This window comes from Notamacropus eugenii, chromosome 1 (assembly GCF_028372415.1).
Source record: "Notamacropus eugenii isolate mMacEug1 chromosome 1, mMacEug1.pri_v2, whole genome shotgun sequence".
NCBI lineage: Eukaryota > Metazoa > Chordata > Mammalia > Diprotodontia > Macropodidae > Notamacropus > Notamacropus eugenii.
Window position 1 is genome coordinate 332,566,101 of NC_092872.1, and position 16,293 is coordinate 332,582,393.

Consider the following 16,293-nt stretch of genomic DNA (forward strand, 5'->3'; position numbering starts at 1 on the left):
GCACAGTAACTGGCACAAAGTAGGAGTTTTATAAAATATTGATTGGTCTAAGTGATCACATACAGGACTAAATAGAACCCACACACATTATCCAAGAATATGGCAATGAGCAGAGTCTGATATAAACACAAAACTCCAATCCAGAAACTAAACCTGTAGACATAAACAGAACATACAGAGTACAATAAAGAAATTCCACAGCCTAAGAGAAGCCCAAGAGGTAAACTCAGAAAAACAGTAAGTGTTCCCAGAAGAAATGAAGCAAGAGGTATTAAATGGCAATGTTAAATGAAATGAGAACTAGGGAGGAAAGAACATGAATGAGTGAGAATTAATAGTTTAGGACAGAAAGTGCTAAACCTCACCTAAGAACTATATTCTCTGAAAAATTAGAATGGGCCAAACTGAAAGCAATGACTCCATAAGACAACATGAAATAGTAAAATAAAATCAAAATATTAAAAAATAAATAAGGTATAAACTACTCTTAAAAAATACAATTGACCTGGAAAACAGGCAAGGGAGAGAGAATTTAAGAATCATCAGACCACCTGAAAATCATGAACCAAAAAACAAACCCCCATGGATATTATATTTCATGAAATCATAAATGAAAACTGCCCAGTTCTATTAGAACCAGAGGGCAAAGTGAAAATAGGAAGAATCCATCAATCATCTCCTAAAAAAAAAACCCACATCAAAACCCCTGGGAAGATCGTAGTCATAATTCAGTGCTTTTAGATCAAATTAAAAATACTTCAAGTTTTTAGAAAAAAAGGATTGAGTAACAAAGGAACCTAAGACTTGGAAGCTAAAATTGAGAATGCTCTACATGAAAGAAAAAAAAGGGGGACCAGGGAATATTGTCAAGGATTCCATTATCCTCCCAGTCACATAGACTCAACTCCTTCTCACCCCTCACATCCAATAAGTTGCCAAGTCCTATTATTTCAACCCTTGTAGTAGTTCTTGTATATACCTCTTTCTCTCCTCTGACACTGCTACCACCTTGGTGAAAACCCTCATCATCACACACCTACATTATTGAAGAAGCCTGATTTTTGGTTTCCCAGACTCTTTTCTTCCCCCACTCTGGATCACCCTCCACTATGCTGTCAAATCTTAAAGTGAAAGTGTGACCATATTACCTTTTCCCCCACCCTCATTAAATAGGGTTCAGTAGGACCCTATTTCCTCCAGGATCAAATATAAAATCCTCTGTTTGGCTTTTAAAGCTTTCCATTATCATTCCCTTCCTACTTTTCAAGTCTTCTTACATTCCTTCCCTCCTCTCCCCAAATATGAGCCTCAGAATCTTGATGTCTTCAAGCGCCATAGAGTTAAAGAAGAGAAACAAAGGATCTTAGGGTGATTTTTTTTCTTTTTTTGTGGCCTTAAAAGATTAAGAAATAAAAAAGGAGTATGCTAAGACATAAAGGAAGAGAAAGAGGTGGGAATTTACTATTTCACATAATAGTGTACAAGATGAACAGTGCATAAACATGAAGGAGGGAATGGGCATCATATGAAATGGGTGTCACTTTCATCTGAACAAGATAAATGAATCTTAAAACAAAAAAATATGAGTTAAACACAAAAACAAAGAGTTTGGTGTAGAAATAAAACTTTTTGGAAAAATAGGAGAAAGTAAAAGTTTAAGAGGAAGGGTAGAACTAGTAAGAGATTAGTCAAAAGCAAAATAAACTACGCTGTCAGATGGCAGTCTATCAAGATAGCTTAAAAGGAAAGGAAAGAAGTACAAAAACCTGCAGGGCAAGGTGAAAAAAGGAGGGGCAGAGAAGTAGGAACGGATTCCTTCAATTACAGATTGCTAGTGTTAATTAAACTTCCCCTGCATCACCTACTTTGTAAAGAGAGTGGCATGACGCAAAGAGAGTGGCATGACGCAGAGAGTGGCATGACGCAAAGAGAGTGGCATGATGCAAAGAGAGTGGCATGATGCAAAGAGAGGAAGAAGTACAAGAGGATAGGATGGAAGTAAATAAACAATTATCACTCATAACCATGAAAACAAATGGAATAAACTCACCCATAAAGAGAGACTAGCAGAATGAATTAGAAAGAACAATCTAACAATATGTTGTTTATAACAAACATATTTGGAACATAATGATTCACACAGATTTGAAATAAAGGAGCAAAATCTATCATCTTTCAGGTGAATTTAAAAAAGAAGGGGCAGCAATCACGATCTCAGACAATGTAAGAAAAAAATAAAATAAAATTATATAAACAGAAATTACATAATGCTTAAAGGTACCAGAGGTAACAAATCAGTATCAATTCTTAATAATTATACATGGAACGACATAATATGTAAATGTGACCTGGGTAAAGACTAGACCTCTGATCTCCTTGGTATATAAGATAAGGAAACATTCTATCAATGCAAGATACCACCTTCTCTGCAACTTAGTACCTAAGTACATAAAGGAGAAGTTAATTGGATTTCAGGAAGAAATAGTAAAATTAAAATAGTAGATCTCAAAGCACCAGTTTCAGATTTAGATAAATTCAAAAAAAAGACGTTAAAAAAAAGAAGTTAAAGACCTGAATAGAGATGATGGATTTGATTCCTGAATAGAAACAGAAGAGAGTACGCATATTTCTCAGCAGTCTGTATCTTTACAAAAATTAGCCCCCTAGTAGAACATAAAAATCTCACAAATGTAAAAAGAAATATGACACAGCTTTTACTGAAGACAATAAAAATTACATTCAATAAAAGTTCTTTGAAGATTAAAAAGGATACTAAATAACTGAATCCTAAGGAATTGGTACACAAAGGATGAAGTCATAGAAACAACAGAAAGTTTTATCAACTAAAATAATGAAACCACATCTAAAACTTTTGGGATATATTCAGAACATTTATGAGAAATTTTATATTTTTAAACATTTCCATCAACAAAATAAAGAACTGATCAATGAATTTGGCAAACAACAATAACAACAAAACACAGAAAAACAACAATTTAAAAAATTAAACTGAACATTAAATTAGAAATTCTGAAAATCTAAGAAGTAATTTTAAAATTGAAAGGAAAAAGGCCACCGAAGTGGAAAAAAACCCAAAAACTATGGGCTGTATTTAAAAAATAATAAAATAAAGCTAGCTGGTCTGATTTAAAAAAAAGAGGAAATTCAAATTGCCTATATCAAAAAGGAAAAAAGAATTCACAATTGAAGATGAAATAAAGAAAATACTATTTTATCCAACAAAACTGATAATTCAGATGAAATGGATGACTATTTTAAAAAATGAAATCCCCATATTAACAGAATAAGAAACAGATCAAATAACCCAGTATCTGAACCAGAAACTGAACAAGCTAGAAATGAATTTCCAAAGGAAAATGCCACAAATCAGATGGATTTTCAAGTGAATTCTATAAAAAAGGCAAACAATAATTGGTTCCAATATAGTTCTTAAAAATAAGAGATCTCACCAAATGCCCTCTGTGAAACAAATATGGTCTAACAAATATGGCCTTGATGCCTAAGCCAAGAAAAGGCAAATGCAAAAAAAATATTATATATGTATATGCCTAATGAAGTCATATAAAAATATTAATATTAAAATATTATGTTCTGTTCTCTACAGACAGTTTAATTAATCTCTCTTTCATGAAACAGCCCTTCAAATACTTGAAGACAATTATCTTGGACCATCATAAGTCTTCTAAAAATCTGAAGACATTGCCATCTCCTCCAATCAATCCTCGTATTACATTGAATTAAAATCCTCCTCCATTCTGCTTATCCAGTTTATCAATATCTTTTCTTCTTAAACTACAGTACCCAAAAACTACAGAAGAAATTTGACTTGGACAAAGCACAGGGGGACTATTATTTGCAACACCTCTCTTCATGCAGTGCAAAATTGCATTAGGTTTCTTTCACTGCCACATTACACTGCTGATTGATACTGAAGTTGTATCGTAACCACTAAAAACCTTAACTTTTTCAGAGAAACTTTCTAACTGTTCCTGTACTTTTGAACCTAACTATAGACTTGACATTTATCTTTACTGAATCTCACCTTATTAGAATAATCAATTTTTGGATCCTGACTCTACATCCAGTATTTCAGCTATTACTTACAGCTTGGTATTACTCGCAAATTTGAAGAACATATTTATGCCCTTATCTATGGCACTGATAAAAAGAAAATTAAACAGCACAGAGCTAAGCACAGAACATAAGAGTAAAAAAGAAAAAAATCAGTGAATGCAAAAAATACTATAGCTTAAGAGAGAATCCCAAATAACAAGAATAACTTGTGAAAAGTACAAACGGAAAAACTGGACCAGCCAAAAAAAGTATAAGAATGACTGAAAGAAACAAAGGACCAAAACATGGAATTGAAATAAGAACTCTGGAAGGAAAAAAAATAGCATAAGAATAAGTAACTTAGAAATGAAAATGGAAAAACTTACTCAAATAAAGAACCCCTTAAAAAAACTGACTGGAGTAATCAGAACTCAATGACTCCACAAGACAAAGAGAAATATTACAGCAAAATGCAAAAAAATTAAAGTATCTACTGTTGACAAAAATCACCTACAAAAAAGGGTCAAGAAGAGAGAGAATTTAAGAATTGCTGGACTCCCTAAATACCATAACCAAACAAAAAACTTCTTATTGCAAGAAATCACAAAAGTAAACCACTTGTGTGTATCTATTAGAAACCCCAAACTGAAAACATTCAAAAGTGTCACTGCTAAATTCCAGGGCTCTCAAGCTGAAGAAAAAATAGCAGAGTTCAAACATCAAGGAAACACAGTGAGAGTTACATAAAACTACGCTACAATTCCCATAAAAGAGAGAAAATCTTGGAAGATTATATCTCAGAAGACATGACAATGGCTTACATCAAAAAATAATTTGCCATATATAACCCAGGTATATTCCTACAGTGGAAAAAATGGACCCTTAATGGAATAGTGAACTTAAATGCAATTTTAATGAAAAATTCAGAGTGGAGTAGGAACCTTGAAATGCAAACACACAAGAGAAACCTGAAAAGATCAATATATTTGACCAACTGGATGAGGCTAAATGAAATTCTTATGTTCTAAGAGGGAGACAAGGATCACAGAGAGAGTTAATAAACATACAAATACAGGAACTGGATACTTTGGGGGTTGGTATTGTTTAAGAGAGGAAAGAAAAAGGTAAGAAAAAGTCATATACTAGGGAAGAAATTTAGAAAGGGGGAGAGCTTACTATTTCACAGAATTGGGATACTGGAGAAGAATATCACAAAAGGAGGAAGGGATGGTGAAAATAAGCACCTCACAATCCCTCTATCTTCTCTGAATTAATTATCCCTCACTCTTACCTGAACTGAACAAAATGAGAGTTGGAAATAGAATCTGGTGTAGAACTGTATTAAATATAACAAAGAAGCAACTGGGAACAGGGAAGTGGAGAGTGGGATTTATGACAGATAGATCTAGGAAAGGAACAGTCACAAGCAAAACATCAATTTTGGACAGCAGATCACAAAGAAAGGATTAAAAAAAGTAAGACCCACCAATCAAGGCTGATGAAGAAAGCAGGGGCAGAGAGCACAAATGAACCCCCTAAATTACACATAAGTGGCACTAACCAGATTCCTTCTATTGCTCTAGCTCCTTTCAAAGAGGAGAGGAAAAAGGGGGAAAATACAATAGGCTATGGGAGAAATAAGTAACATTTATAAATATGAATGGGAATCATGCATAAAATTTAGGGTGGTAAAATGTATTAGAAAAGCAGAATTCCACACTACATATACAAGAACATACTTCAAATATATTTACACGGTCAAAATGAGGCACAGAAGAATTTATTATGCTTCAGGCGAATTTAAAAAAAGCAGACGTGGTAATCATCTCAGACAGGGTAATAGTAAAAATAGACACACTAAAAGAGATGAGAATGGAAACTACATTATATTTAAGGGAACCATGAAAAATGAAACACTGGTTCACAGTATGTGTGCACTATAGCATTTAGATACTTAAAACTTAACCAAATTTCAAGAAAAAAGTTAGCAAACCTGTAAGACTTGGGAAACTCGAGGTGCTCATTTCAAAATAAATCTAACAAAGGGATAAATAAGAAAGATGAAGACCTGAAGAGAATTTTAGGGTGGTGTAACAATTATTCAATCAAAGTAGAAAGGAAAACACTTCTCAGCTGTGCATGGCACATTTACATAAGTTGATAATATGCTGGCCATAAAAACCTCATGAAGAAACGCAGGGAAAAAACCAGAAATATAAAAAGAAGCAAATCAAATACAGTAACACGGGATTCAATAAATCCAAGAACACCAACCACTGGGATAAGGACTCACTATTCCAACAACTGTTGACAAAATTAGAACACTGTCAGAAATTAGGTTTCGGATTAGGTTAGGATTTCAACTATATGGCATAATTAACTCCAAATAGATAACAAATATAAAAGGTAGCATCATAAAACTAGAGGAGTAGGGAAGGGGATAGATACCTTTTAAAATAAAGTATAGGGTGGCTCATAGTAATTAACATGATTACATAAAATTAAAGTTTTTATTCAAACAAAACCAATGGTTAGAAGTAAAACAGAACTGCTAACTGGGAAAAAATCTTTGTGGCAAATTTCTCTGATGAGAGTTGATATCCATGATATATAGGGAGTTGATTCCAATATATAAAAGAGTTACTCTCCAAAAGAATAATAGTCAGATATGAACAAGCAGTTCTCATGGGAAGAATGGCAATCTATCAACCATATGAAAAAAAAAGTTCCAACTCATTAATAAAAGAAATGCAAATGGAAACAACTGAGGTTCCACCTCACATTTATCAGATTGGCAAAGATGGTCCAAAACAAAAAAAAACAACTGTTATAGGGGTTATGCGAAAACAGGCACACTAACGCACGGCTAGTGGAGCTACAAAATGGTCCATCAACTCTGGAAAAACATTTGGTTCTGCACCTCAGAACCCACTCAACTCTGCCTATGCTTCAGCTCAGTGATTACTAGTATTAGGCATCCACCTGGAAAGTGAATAAAGAAAAAGATGCAAACATACGAAAATATTTTTAGCAGCACTTCCTCTTACAGCAAAGAACTAGGAACAAAATGGAGTGGTCATACGTCAGGGAATAAACAGGTGAATGCAATGAAATCTTAGGCTGTAAAATTCTTAAAGAGATGGATTCGGGGAAAACTAGAACTTGCATAGCATTAAAACAACAGTGTAAGGGGAAACGTTTTTGGAAGAATTAAGAATTATTATCAACGCAATGACCAATCCATAAGACAATGCTTCAATTCTCTTGGCAAAGGAACTAGGGCACAGAATAAGCCATACATTATTAGACATAATGTACAAACTGGTTTTTAGTATACTTTTTACAAAGATTTTTAAAATTCATGTAATTTTGGAGATAGTACAGTAACAACAAAAATGTAAATAAAGAGTCAATGAAACATTGAATTTATGTAATTACTTTAATTAGTGGGGGATGGAAAGGTAGTGATATAAAAAAAGAAAACTGAAAAAAGCATTAAGGAAACATTGAAAAAATACACAAAACAGAAAAAATTTCAGAAGGAGACACAGACATGCATGGTAGTATTGGAACTACCATGTTCTATATTTTAAAATAACTATCAACATAGCTAAACTTCAGTGTCATAAACAATCCTCTCTTTCTGTACTTCTTTGTATAAGGAAATGTCCATATTTCTCAAATTTATAATAACAAAAAAATTTTTTAAAAAACAAATGTGAACCTGGTTAGTTTGTCTTTGAACCAAGGAGACATTTTAAAGCATTAAGCCTATCTTAAAAAGTAATGAAAAAGAGAATATACATAAAACAAAGACTGCTGACTTTATTAGGGACAAAACTCAAACCCATGAGATCCTCTCTTACATTTGTCCAGATTGAATACAATCTGAAGTACAGACATGAGGCTCAAAAGTTGACCCTTCAACAAGTAAAATCAATGCTCTTCAGTTTCTTAAAAGCACGACAAGTTATTCTTTTAGCATATAATTTTTTCCAACACATGATCCACCACAAAATGGTCTTTAAAACACAATTTCATGTTGGGTCAAACAAAAACTCTGGTTACAATTCACTCTCATCCAACATCTAGGGAATGCATCACCTTTAGGAATGCTGGCAGGTCACATTGGTTGACTTTTAGTAGAATTCTTCTATGGATTCAAAGTAGAACCCATATTTCTACTTCTTTCACTCAAATCCAGTGTCTTTGACAAGCCATAAAAAATATGTGATGAAAACTTTTTCATGCTGTTTTTATAAGCCCAATTCACATGTTTAGCTTATCTAGTTGTGGCAAACTTGGACAAAATGATGGAAGGTTTCAATGCTGTAATTTCTGTAAGAAAAGAGAAATAAGAAACTTTAGGTTTCAAACCTTTAGCTTCAAAACAAACATGAAAAAATACATTGTCCAAACCACCATTTAGTGTCATCACCTTTTCTCAATAACCTTTTTCCTCATACTTTACTCCTTAAAACATTAAGCTATGTAGCCCCTCATTACCAAACCTCCAACCATGTTGCTCCCCTCACCTCAGCAATTTAACCAGTCATGATTCCCTCACCCCCATGGTGCTAGGTAATTATATGACATTTGTTCTGTTTTCTGTTCTATGCTTATAAAAGTGAGTTGATCCTCAATTCTGGGTCTTTGGCATAAATTGGGGCAAGCCACTGATCCTTTATTATCAATTATCTGTTAATATCTTAATAAATGATATCTTCCTCAGAGGGAAAAAAAAACATTAAGTTATGGCAACATTAATACAGACCAATATTCTATCATGTTGTTCAGTCATGCCCAGTTCTTTGTGACTCCATAGAAAGAAGAGATTTTCTTTTCTCAGACTTTGAAAGCAATAGCAGCAACAGGTTACCTCCTCACTTATGCTTCTTTCTTTACAGCATGTTGTGTGTTATACAAGAAAACAGCTGTTGAACAATTTTTCAATATATTCTATGTAAAATAGTTATCTTAACTATCAAGCAAATGAGCATTTACTTAGTTTAATTTCGTCAACTAAGTTAAAACTTGTAAGAAATAAAATTAAGTACAATACCAGTTCACTTATGCATATGTCAGAAATGTGGCAAAAATATATTTCCTTCAAGACAAAAACCACTTTATAAAAAGTGAACTCTACAGATAATTGAGAACCACTCTTTAAAGTTACCATTTTTTCCTTCTGATGTATAAAATATGAATATCTTCACTCCGGTATTCTTCATCATGTTTCTCCAAAGGAATCTTTTCCAAGTCAAAATCCAACTGGAGGAGCTATTACAGAATTACAAATATTATATATATATATTTTCAAAAACAGTGACTTCAAAAAAGTCAATTAACTTTCATCTTAACATTGCAGAAAAACATGAGGATTAAATAATATGACCATATATCCTAATTTAAGGCAGTCTGAAGCACTGGTTCTTTCACAAACAAAACCTGACCCTTTAGTTATATACCACAAACAGAGAGCTCCTCAAGACCTCTTAGTTGCATTGCACTTAATTCTCATCTATAATATAAAACTGAAGAAGGGGGATAAGCATTCCTTTAGTTTGTGTCAAAAGACAGTATCCTTAACCACAGGAAATATAGAACCACAGGAAATAGTCATAAGGGCCTCTCTTCAATGAGGGATCACTATTTACGTTACATGATAGAGCTTTACTTATCATTAACATTATGATATATGACCAAAATTTGCAAAAAACTACCATAAAAATATTTACAATTTACCCACACCAATTTTTGGAAACAAAGTAGTAGAGAAATTCTTTGAAGAAGCCATTAAGACCTTTCAAATCAAATTAATATACACACTGATACTTGGCAACTTCAAAGTAAAAGTTAAAAAAAGGTAAAGATGAGGCAAAAGTTTTAGGAAAGCATGGTTCAGGGAGAAAAAAAATCACAACAGAGACCAATTACTTGTAAATTATACAGTCTCATGCCTCTAGAGTACCAAGACTTTCTTTCAAAAAAGTAATTAATAGAGTTTGAACTTGGTATACACCAAATAACATCATAAAAAATGATCATATGAAGTAACACATGGAAAGCATTCTGCAAATTTTGAAGCACTAAGTAAATGGTTATTAAATAGATCCTATTTTAGCAGACAGGATAAGACATCTTATTGATACAGGAATCATTCTTGAATCAGCTGTCTGTGTACAGTTAGATCATCAACTTGTCAATTAAAATCAGAATTAGTAAACTACCAAGAATGAGAAAAAAGATCCTGTAAATGATTATACTGTTTAACCCTGAATTATTTAAGTTACTGAAAATCAAAAATGGGAAATGGGCAACAGAAAATTAACTGCCCAAACAAGGAGACCAAAAGAATCCAAAAGCATCTTAGTCAGCAAATATTTAACTTTCTTGACAAATGTAGACATGATGCCAAAGGCAACACCAGGTTAGAACATAAATTGTTTGTAAAACTTTATGAAGAAGGATGATAGACAATTATGAACGGTATCATTTAATAAGACAGAGGGTAAAATCAGTTTAAAGAAAGCTTGGTAAGATATTCAACTAGCCAAATCATCACAAAGGCATTCAAGGATAACACAGGAATATTCTAAAGAGAAGAAAACTGCAAGATTTGCAAAATCCATTTCAATAGACTGTTTTCTCCAATAAGAATAATGTTTGGACTTTAAAGAATCACTCCCTGAGGTGCCTATTAGTGGTAATAGAAATGGTACTAAGAAAAGTCAGAAAAGGCAACCCAATAAGATCAAATAGAAAGACAGCAGATTTGCGGCAGAAAATGATGTAACTGTGGGGATGCTAGGGGACTGAAAAATAAGGTATGTGAAGGAGAAGAAAGGTGTGGGGGAAAAAAATCTTGGCCCTTATTAATACTGAAAAAAGTGGCCAAGAGTACATCAATAACACCAATCTATATGCCTGGTCTTCCCTCTATAATGGTCTAATCACAGGGCATGACTAGAACTTCCCTGCTTGCTTCCAGACAACCATGTTTTAGCAGCTCTGCACCTGAGTAAGATAAAAGCTTTAAATGCTTCCAACAAACCATGTGCCATGTGAGACTTAAGGACACAGAAATGTAGGGAATGATGAAACAATCCCCTTACAATGCCCTTGTTGAGCAGGAAGAGCCACTGACTTACTGCGCACCTTTAAAAAGGAGTAACCAATCCTCAGTTCTCTTCTCTCCCAAGCCTCATACAGCATCAGGACTATTCAAGTCTATCTGTGATAGTATAGGGGAAGAAGATCACCGTTTCCCTGCCTTTGACAATATGCCAACCATTCCCTGGCTGCTAAAGCAGGGGGGACTCAAGCAGCCAAGCTTGAGAAAGCCACCTCTTCTATTCTGTTTCTTTGCTTTATTACAATTGATTCAACAGTGATCATGAGACTCAGAGGTTCAGCCCTGGAGGCCATCTCCTGGATCTGAGGTGTTAGATATCCTGGTTTCATTATTTGGGACTGACTGGTAGCAAAGGGAATTTATGATTTAGAGAAGATAGCCACCAAATAGGGGATAAGCCCAAGTAGAAAACAAGATTGAATGTAAAATGCCCATTCAGTGAGCAGTCCCATAAGCAGTTTCATGTTCTGATATTTAAGTCTCAACTTCCCTAGCAAGTAAAACAGTAGATAATATTGATGTTTCCTTATTCTGTCAGTGTTTGCTCGTGAACTACTGCCTGTGGGAAACTAAAGATGAGTATGACACAGAGGTCAATGCAGATGCATGTGGTGAGTGTCAAGGGAGTGTACATAACCAGTGAGGATCTCCTAAGAACCGAAGTAAAGACCATTATCAAGAAATTATAAGACAGGAAGAAGAGATGAACTGGTCATGTGACAAGAATGAATTACTTCACTGGTACCCTGGTATTGTTGGTTGGACTTCACCAGTGTTGTGTGCCCCCCTCTGGTACTTCTGAGTCACACAGGATGGGCAGGCATAGATGGGCTATAATATGCCTCATTGGGGAAAAAAAAAAAAAAACAGACTTCTGAAATGTTGAGACCACAGGTCCATTTGTGTTTCTGGGCAATGTAACTTTGGAGTCCCTCAAACTTGGGAACCACAGGGCAAATTTTCCCACTGCTTACGCTAATGTATGGTGTAAGAGAGCTTCCATGAGAGTGTGCCCATGGAGAGAGCCAGGAAACATACCTGACCATCAGGTATTTTTTGGTCACCTATAAAAAACCTTTTTCCAAAGCTTCATTGTGGCATGGAGGTGATCCTGAGCTCTTGAATATTATGCAAAATGGTTATGAGCTCTGGCAGGTCCTGAGCTGGAAAGGCTGGTAATGGTCTATACATCTCTCTTTCAAGACGCAGCATAGAGTACTGGGCCCTGATAATTTTTCTTTCTTTTCTGCCAGAGCAACTCATTAAACTATCTAGCAAGGTATTGAGGGGATTACGATTTGTTTGTAAAGGAGACACACGTGGATGAACTCATATATCACTGAATTACTTTTTGATCATATAACAATTTCAGAGTTTGCTCAGAAAACATACACACAGACTCCATTATACAAGTTTAGTACTAGTTTTAGAGCAATGTAAGAAAAATTTGTTTAAACAGCTGCAGAAACCTGTTCCAGATTTGAGGTATAAAGCTCCCCTCAAACCCACCTGTTTTGAACAGACAATCTAAAAAACTTTCTTTCAAAAACCAGCAGACATGTCACATATGCCCCCCAGAGGATAAAAGGAGAAATATACTACATGTCTTACACAATTTTATAATATTTCCTGTTCAGGTGAACCTCAATCTAGGTTTAATACTGCTTTTTCAGTGAGACAAAATAAAAATTGAGCTGACTACTTGAGTAGATTTTTTCTCTCTCCTTTCATTTGTTCAGCAACAATCCAAACAATTTCCTGTCAATAATTTGTTTCCTGGATATATTAAGTTCATTTTAAAGATATCATTACATGTACTAACCAAGTATTGGACAAATTTGAATAATCATTTTTTTTAACAATTAAGGCTATCAAATTAATTTTTTCAAAAGAAAAAAGTAGCCCCATTTTTTCAAAGAATTCAAGACACCAATTATAAGGACATTCAAAATAATAATAACACATTTATATAACACTGTAAGATCAGCAAGTGCCTTACATAAATCATGTCATTTCAACCTCTCAACAACCCATACATAAGTGCTTTTATTATTCCTGTTCTATAGATAAGAAAATGAAAAGCTGAGGTTAAGTCACTTGCCCACAATGAAACAACTGCTAAATGTCTAAGGCAGAATGTGAATGAGGTCTTCTTAATTCCAAGATCTATTCATTAAGCCTAGCTGCCACAAACCACTTATGAATGAGAATAGAGATCTGATTGTTCACTCTTTTGGAAAACAACAATTCTGTCCACTTTTTTTTAGAGAACATCAAGCTTTAAAAATAAGTGATAAAACAGTCTATAGTCATCAACTATAATGAGGTACTTACCTCAAAATATTTTCTCTCTATCTCTGGATTTTTCCCCATAGTTCGCTGTTCATAACAACATATGATGCAGGTCTTAGGCCCACTGAGATCCTTTAAAGTCTTTAGTAATGGCTCCAAAGACTGTTTAAAAGGAAATAATTATAATTGAAATGGGTCCTCTTCTTTGTATTCCCCAAACAACTTACCATGATATTTTGCTCAAATCTTAGTAAATTCCAAACTTCACTAATTGGTGAATTGGTCTCAGTTTCATTGATTATAAAATGAAATTCTAAATGACTCTAGCTAGGGGGTCAAAATGGAAAGAATGAAAAATTAAAGAAAGTTCTTTATATGGAAAGAAGCAAATAAGTAAAACACAGCAACTGGTCTGCTCATGTTTCTCTTGATTGTCATCCTTAAAAACTAGTACCAAATTGAAGCACTTCCTTAAAGTTAGCTCTATATTTAGTGGAGAAGTGGAGGATAAGCATCTCACAAAACCTTATGCTACTATTTAAAGAAAAACAGCGGATGACTCTAGGAAATCTAGGCTCAAAAAAAACCTAATTTATCATCTTTCCAACGACGTTTAGCTCTTTAAGTCCCATTTTAAAAAATTCATTCTGAAGAGCCAAAAAATTCACAAATCACATTTTCAAAGACAATAAATGTTGCAAAACAGACCCACTCCTTATCGAGTCTTCCTATACAGCTATGTTTTTGCTCTTACAACTCCGGGATCTTTCCTTTCCCTGGAGTTTCATACAGTTTGTACTGAACAAATGGTTGTTTCCCAAGCCAATCTGCTGGCTCCATGAGAGAGGGCATCCGAACAAACACGGCACACACCCGAAGTTCACTTTTAAAAAGATCTAAATCCAAAAGAAGGGTCTGGCGAGGGGGAACAGGCTTCGTGGCTACTCAGTGGTTACCTCCTCGTAGTAGATGCAGTCGGCCATCAAGATGTAGTCCGGCGGAGGGAAAGAGTCCTCCCCTTCCTCGCCCCTTAAAGAGAGACAGACGCGCGTCAAGGTTTCTCTCATTTAGCGGGCTCCCGGCTCAGAGCGCCAGACCGCCTCTTCAGGAGCGCTTCCGGCACGGACGCTTTCCGTACAGCCGCACGGGCACCATTCTTAAACCAAGTCAAAAGAGTATACAAACCATTTCAGTACCTTGGCTTGCACCGAACCAGTGATGAGATGCTCGTTCATCTTAATATTTAACTTAAGCAAGTCCTGCAGCTCCTCCAGATCCGTGACTGTAACGTGTGCCCTGCAAAGGAAGCGGAAACCCACGTGTGCCGGTAGGCACAGAGGTGTGTGTATAGGGATTTCAATATGGGGGGAAGGGAGGGCGAGCTAGCCCCGGCTCGCGCGGGGAAGGAGGGGCGGGTCGAGGGCTGCACGCCACGCCCAGCCCAGGGCGAGCCAATGAGCGTGCGTAAGCGTCGGGGGCGGGACGCCGAGTCTGGGCTAAAGAGCGCGTGACTAGGCATGCGTGCGCGTGCGCGCTCGGGTTCCAGCCCGGAGGCGCCACAAGCCGGGCCTCCCTCCCTCCCGCCCACCTCTCCCCGCTTGGGGCTAACCCAGCCCGTACCCGAGGGTGGCCGCCATGAGCCCCACGGCCCCGGTGCCGGCTCCCAGCTCCAGCACGGATCTCTGGCGCAGCGCGTGTGTCCCAGCGGCGGCGCCCGAGAAATGCTGCGTCTCCAGGTACTTGGCCAGGACGATGGCGGCGTCCCACACCACGCAGCCCACGCCGCCGGAGCCGTACTGCTGGAGCCGGAGCACCGTGCCGTCCCTCTTTTCCAGCGAGCGGACGAAGCTACACAGCCCCTCCTGCGCCTCCTCCGCCGCCGCCATGGCTCTCTCAGCGGCCGGGCTGAGACCGGCTATCAGGACCCGCAGCCAGCCGAGGCTCCGACCCGGCTGCCCCCGGCGCATGCGCGTCTGGTGCGCGTCACCTGGGCCCACGCCCGCCCCCCGAGGGGGCAGGACTTGTTGCCAGAGCGACGGAGGCGCCCTTCTGGGGTGGTTCCTAACCAAGGCTACTCGGGTGAAAAAAACTTGTCTTCTCCGGTTAGGATGTAAGCTCCTTGAGGGCAGGGCTTGGCTTCTTTTTGGCTTATTTTTTCCCAGCGTTTAGCGTGGTGCCTGGCACATGGTGATAATACTGATAGCTGGCATTTATATATATTTATATAGCGTTTACCGTACCGCAGGCGCTCTTTGCAAATGTCATATTTGATCCTTAGCTTTCCGAGGTAGGTGCTACCATTATCCCCATTTTACAGATGAGGACACTGACGCAGGCAGAAGCTAAGTGACTTCTGGCAGAGGTAATGAGTGTGAGGTCACGTTTGAGCTTGCCTTCCAGACTGCAGGTCTAGGACTCCTTCTGTCCACCCAGCCCGCTGGCTGCTTAAATCCATGCGTGTTGACTGATTGACAATATAATTGGTTTCCTTTGTAAACCATTTTTTTTTTAGTTTATATATTTAAAAACATTGTTTCAAGAAGGGGTCCACAGACCTCACTTTGAGGGTAGGGACTGTCCTTTACTACTTTTTGTGCTCTCGGTGCTGGGCATGAAGTGCTTGATAAACATTTATTCATTGGAACTAGACTGCCAGAGGCATTTATTAAAGGCTGTGACATATAACAGGATGTCTATGACATCCCTGGCCAAGCAGTCAACACATTCCTGCTGTGCTAGGCCAGGTGGGAAGAATCCCTGAGTATCTAAAGGCAAAACTGAAAACAGTTCAT

General features: G+C 36.9%; 1 protein-coding gene across 2 annotated transcripts; it reads right to left on the bottom strand.

Moving 5' to 3' along the window:
* Window positions 1-7,499: 7,499 nt before the first annotated feature.
* On the bottom strand, window positions 7,500-15,479 carry VCPKMT (valosin containing protein lysine methyltransferase). 2 transcript variants are annotated; one of them, XM_072629786.1, is made up of 6 exons: window positions 15,122-15,479; window positions 14,687-14,797; window positions 14,458-14,530; window positions 13,544-13,663; window positions 9,251-9,354; window positions 7,500-8,412 (listed from the first exon to the last, which is right to left on the bottom strand). In XM_072629786.1, coding segments are annotated over exons 1-6 (756 nt in total). In that variant the 5' UTR covers window positions 15,469-15,479; the 3' UTR covers window positions 7,500-8,411. The 2 variants fall into 2 exon arrangements, with proteins under 2 accessions (XP_072485887.1, XP_072485888.1); XM_072629787.1 differs by lacking the exon at window positions 14,458-14,530 and having other exon boundaries at window positions 14,698-14,797.
* Between the last annotated feature and the right edge of the window lie 814 nt (window positions 15,480-16,293).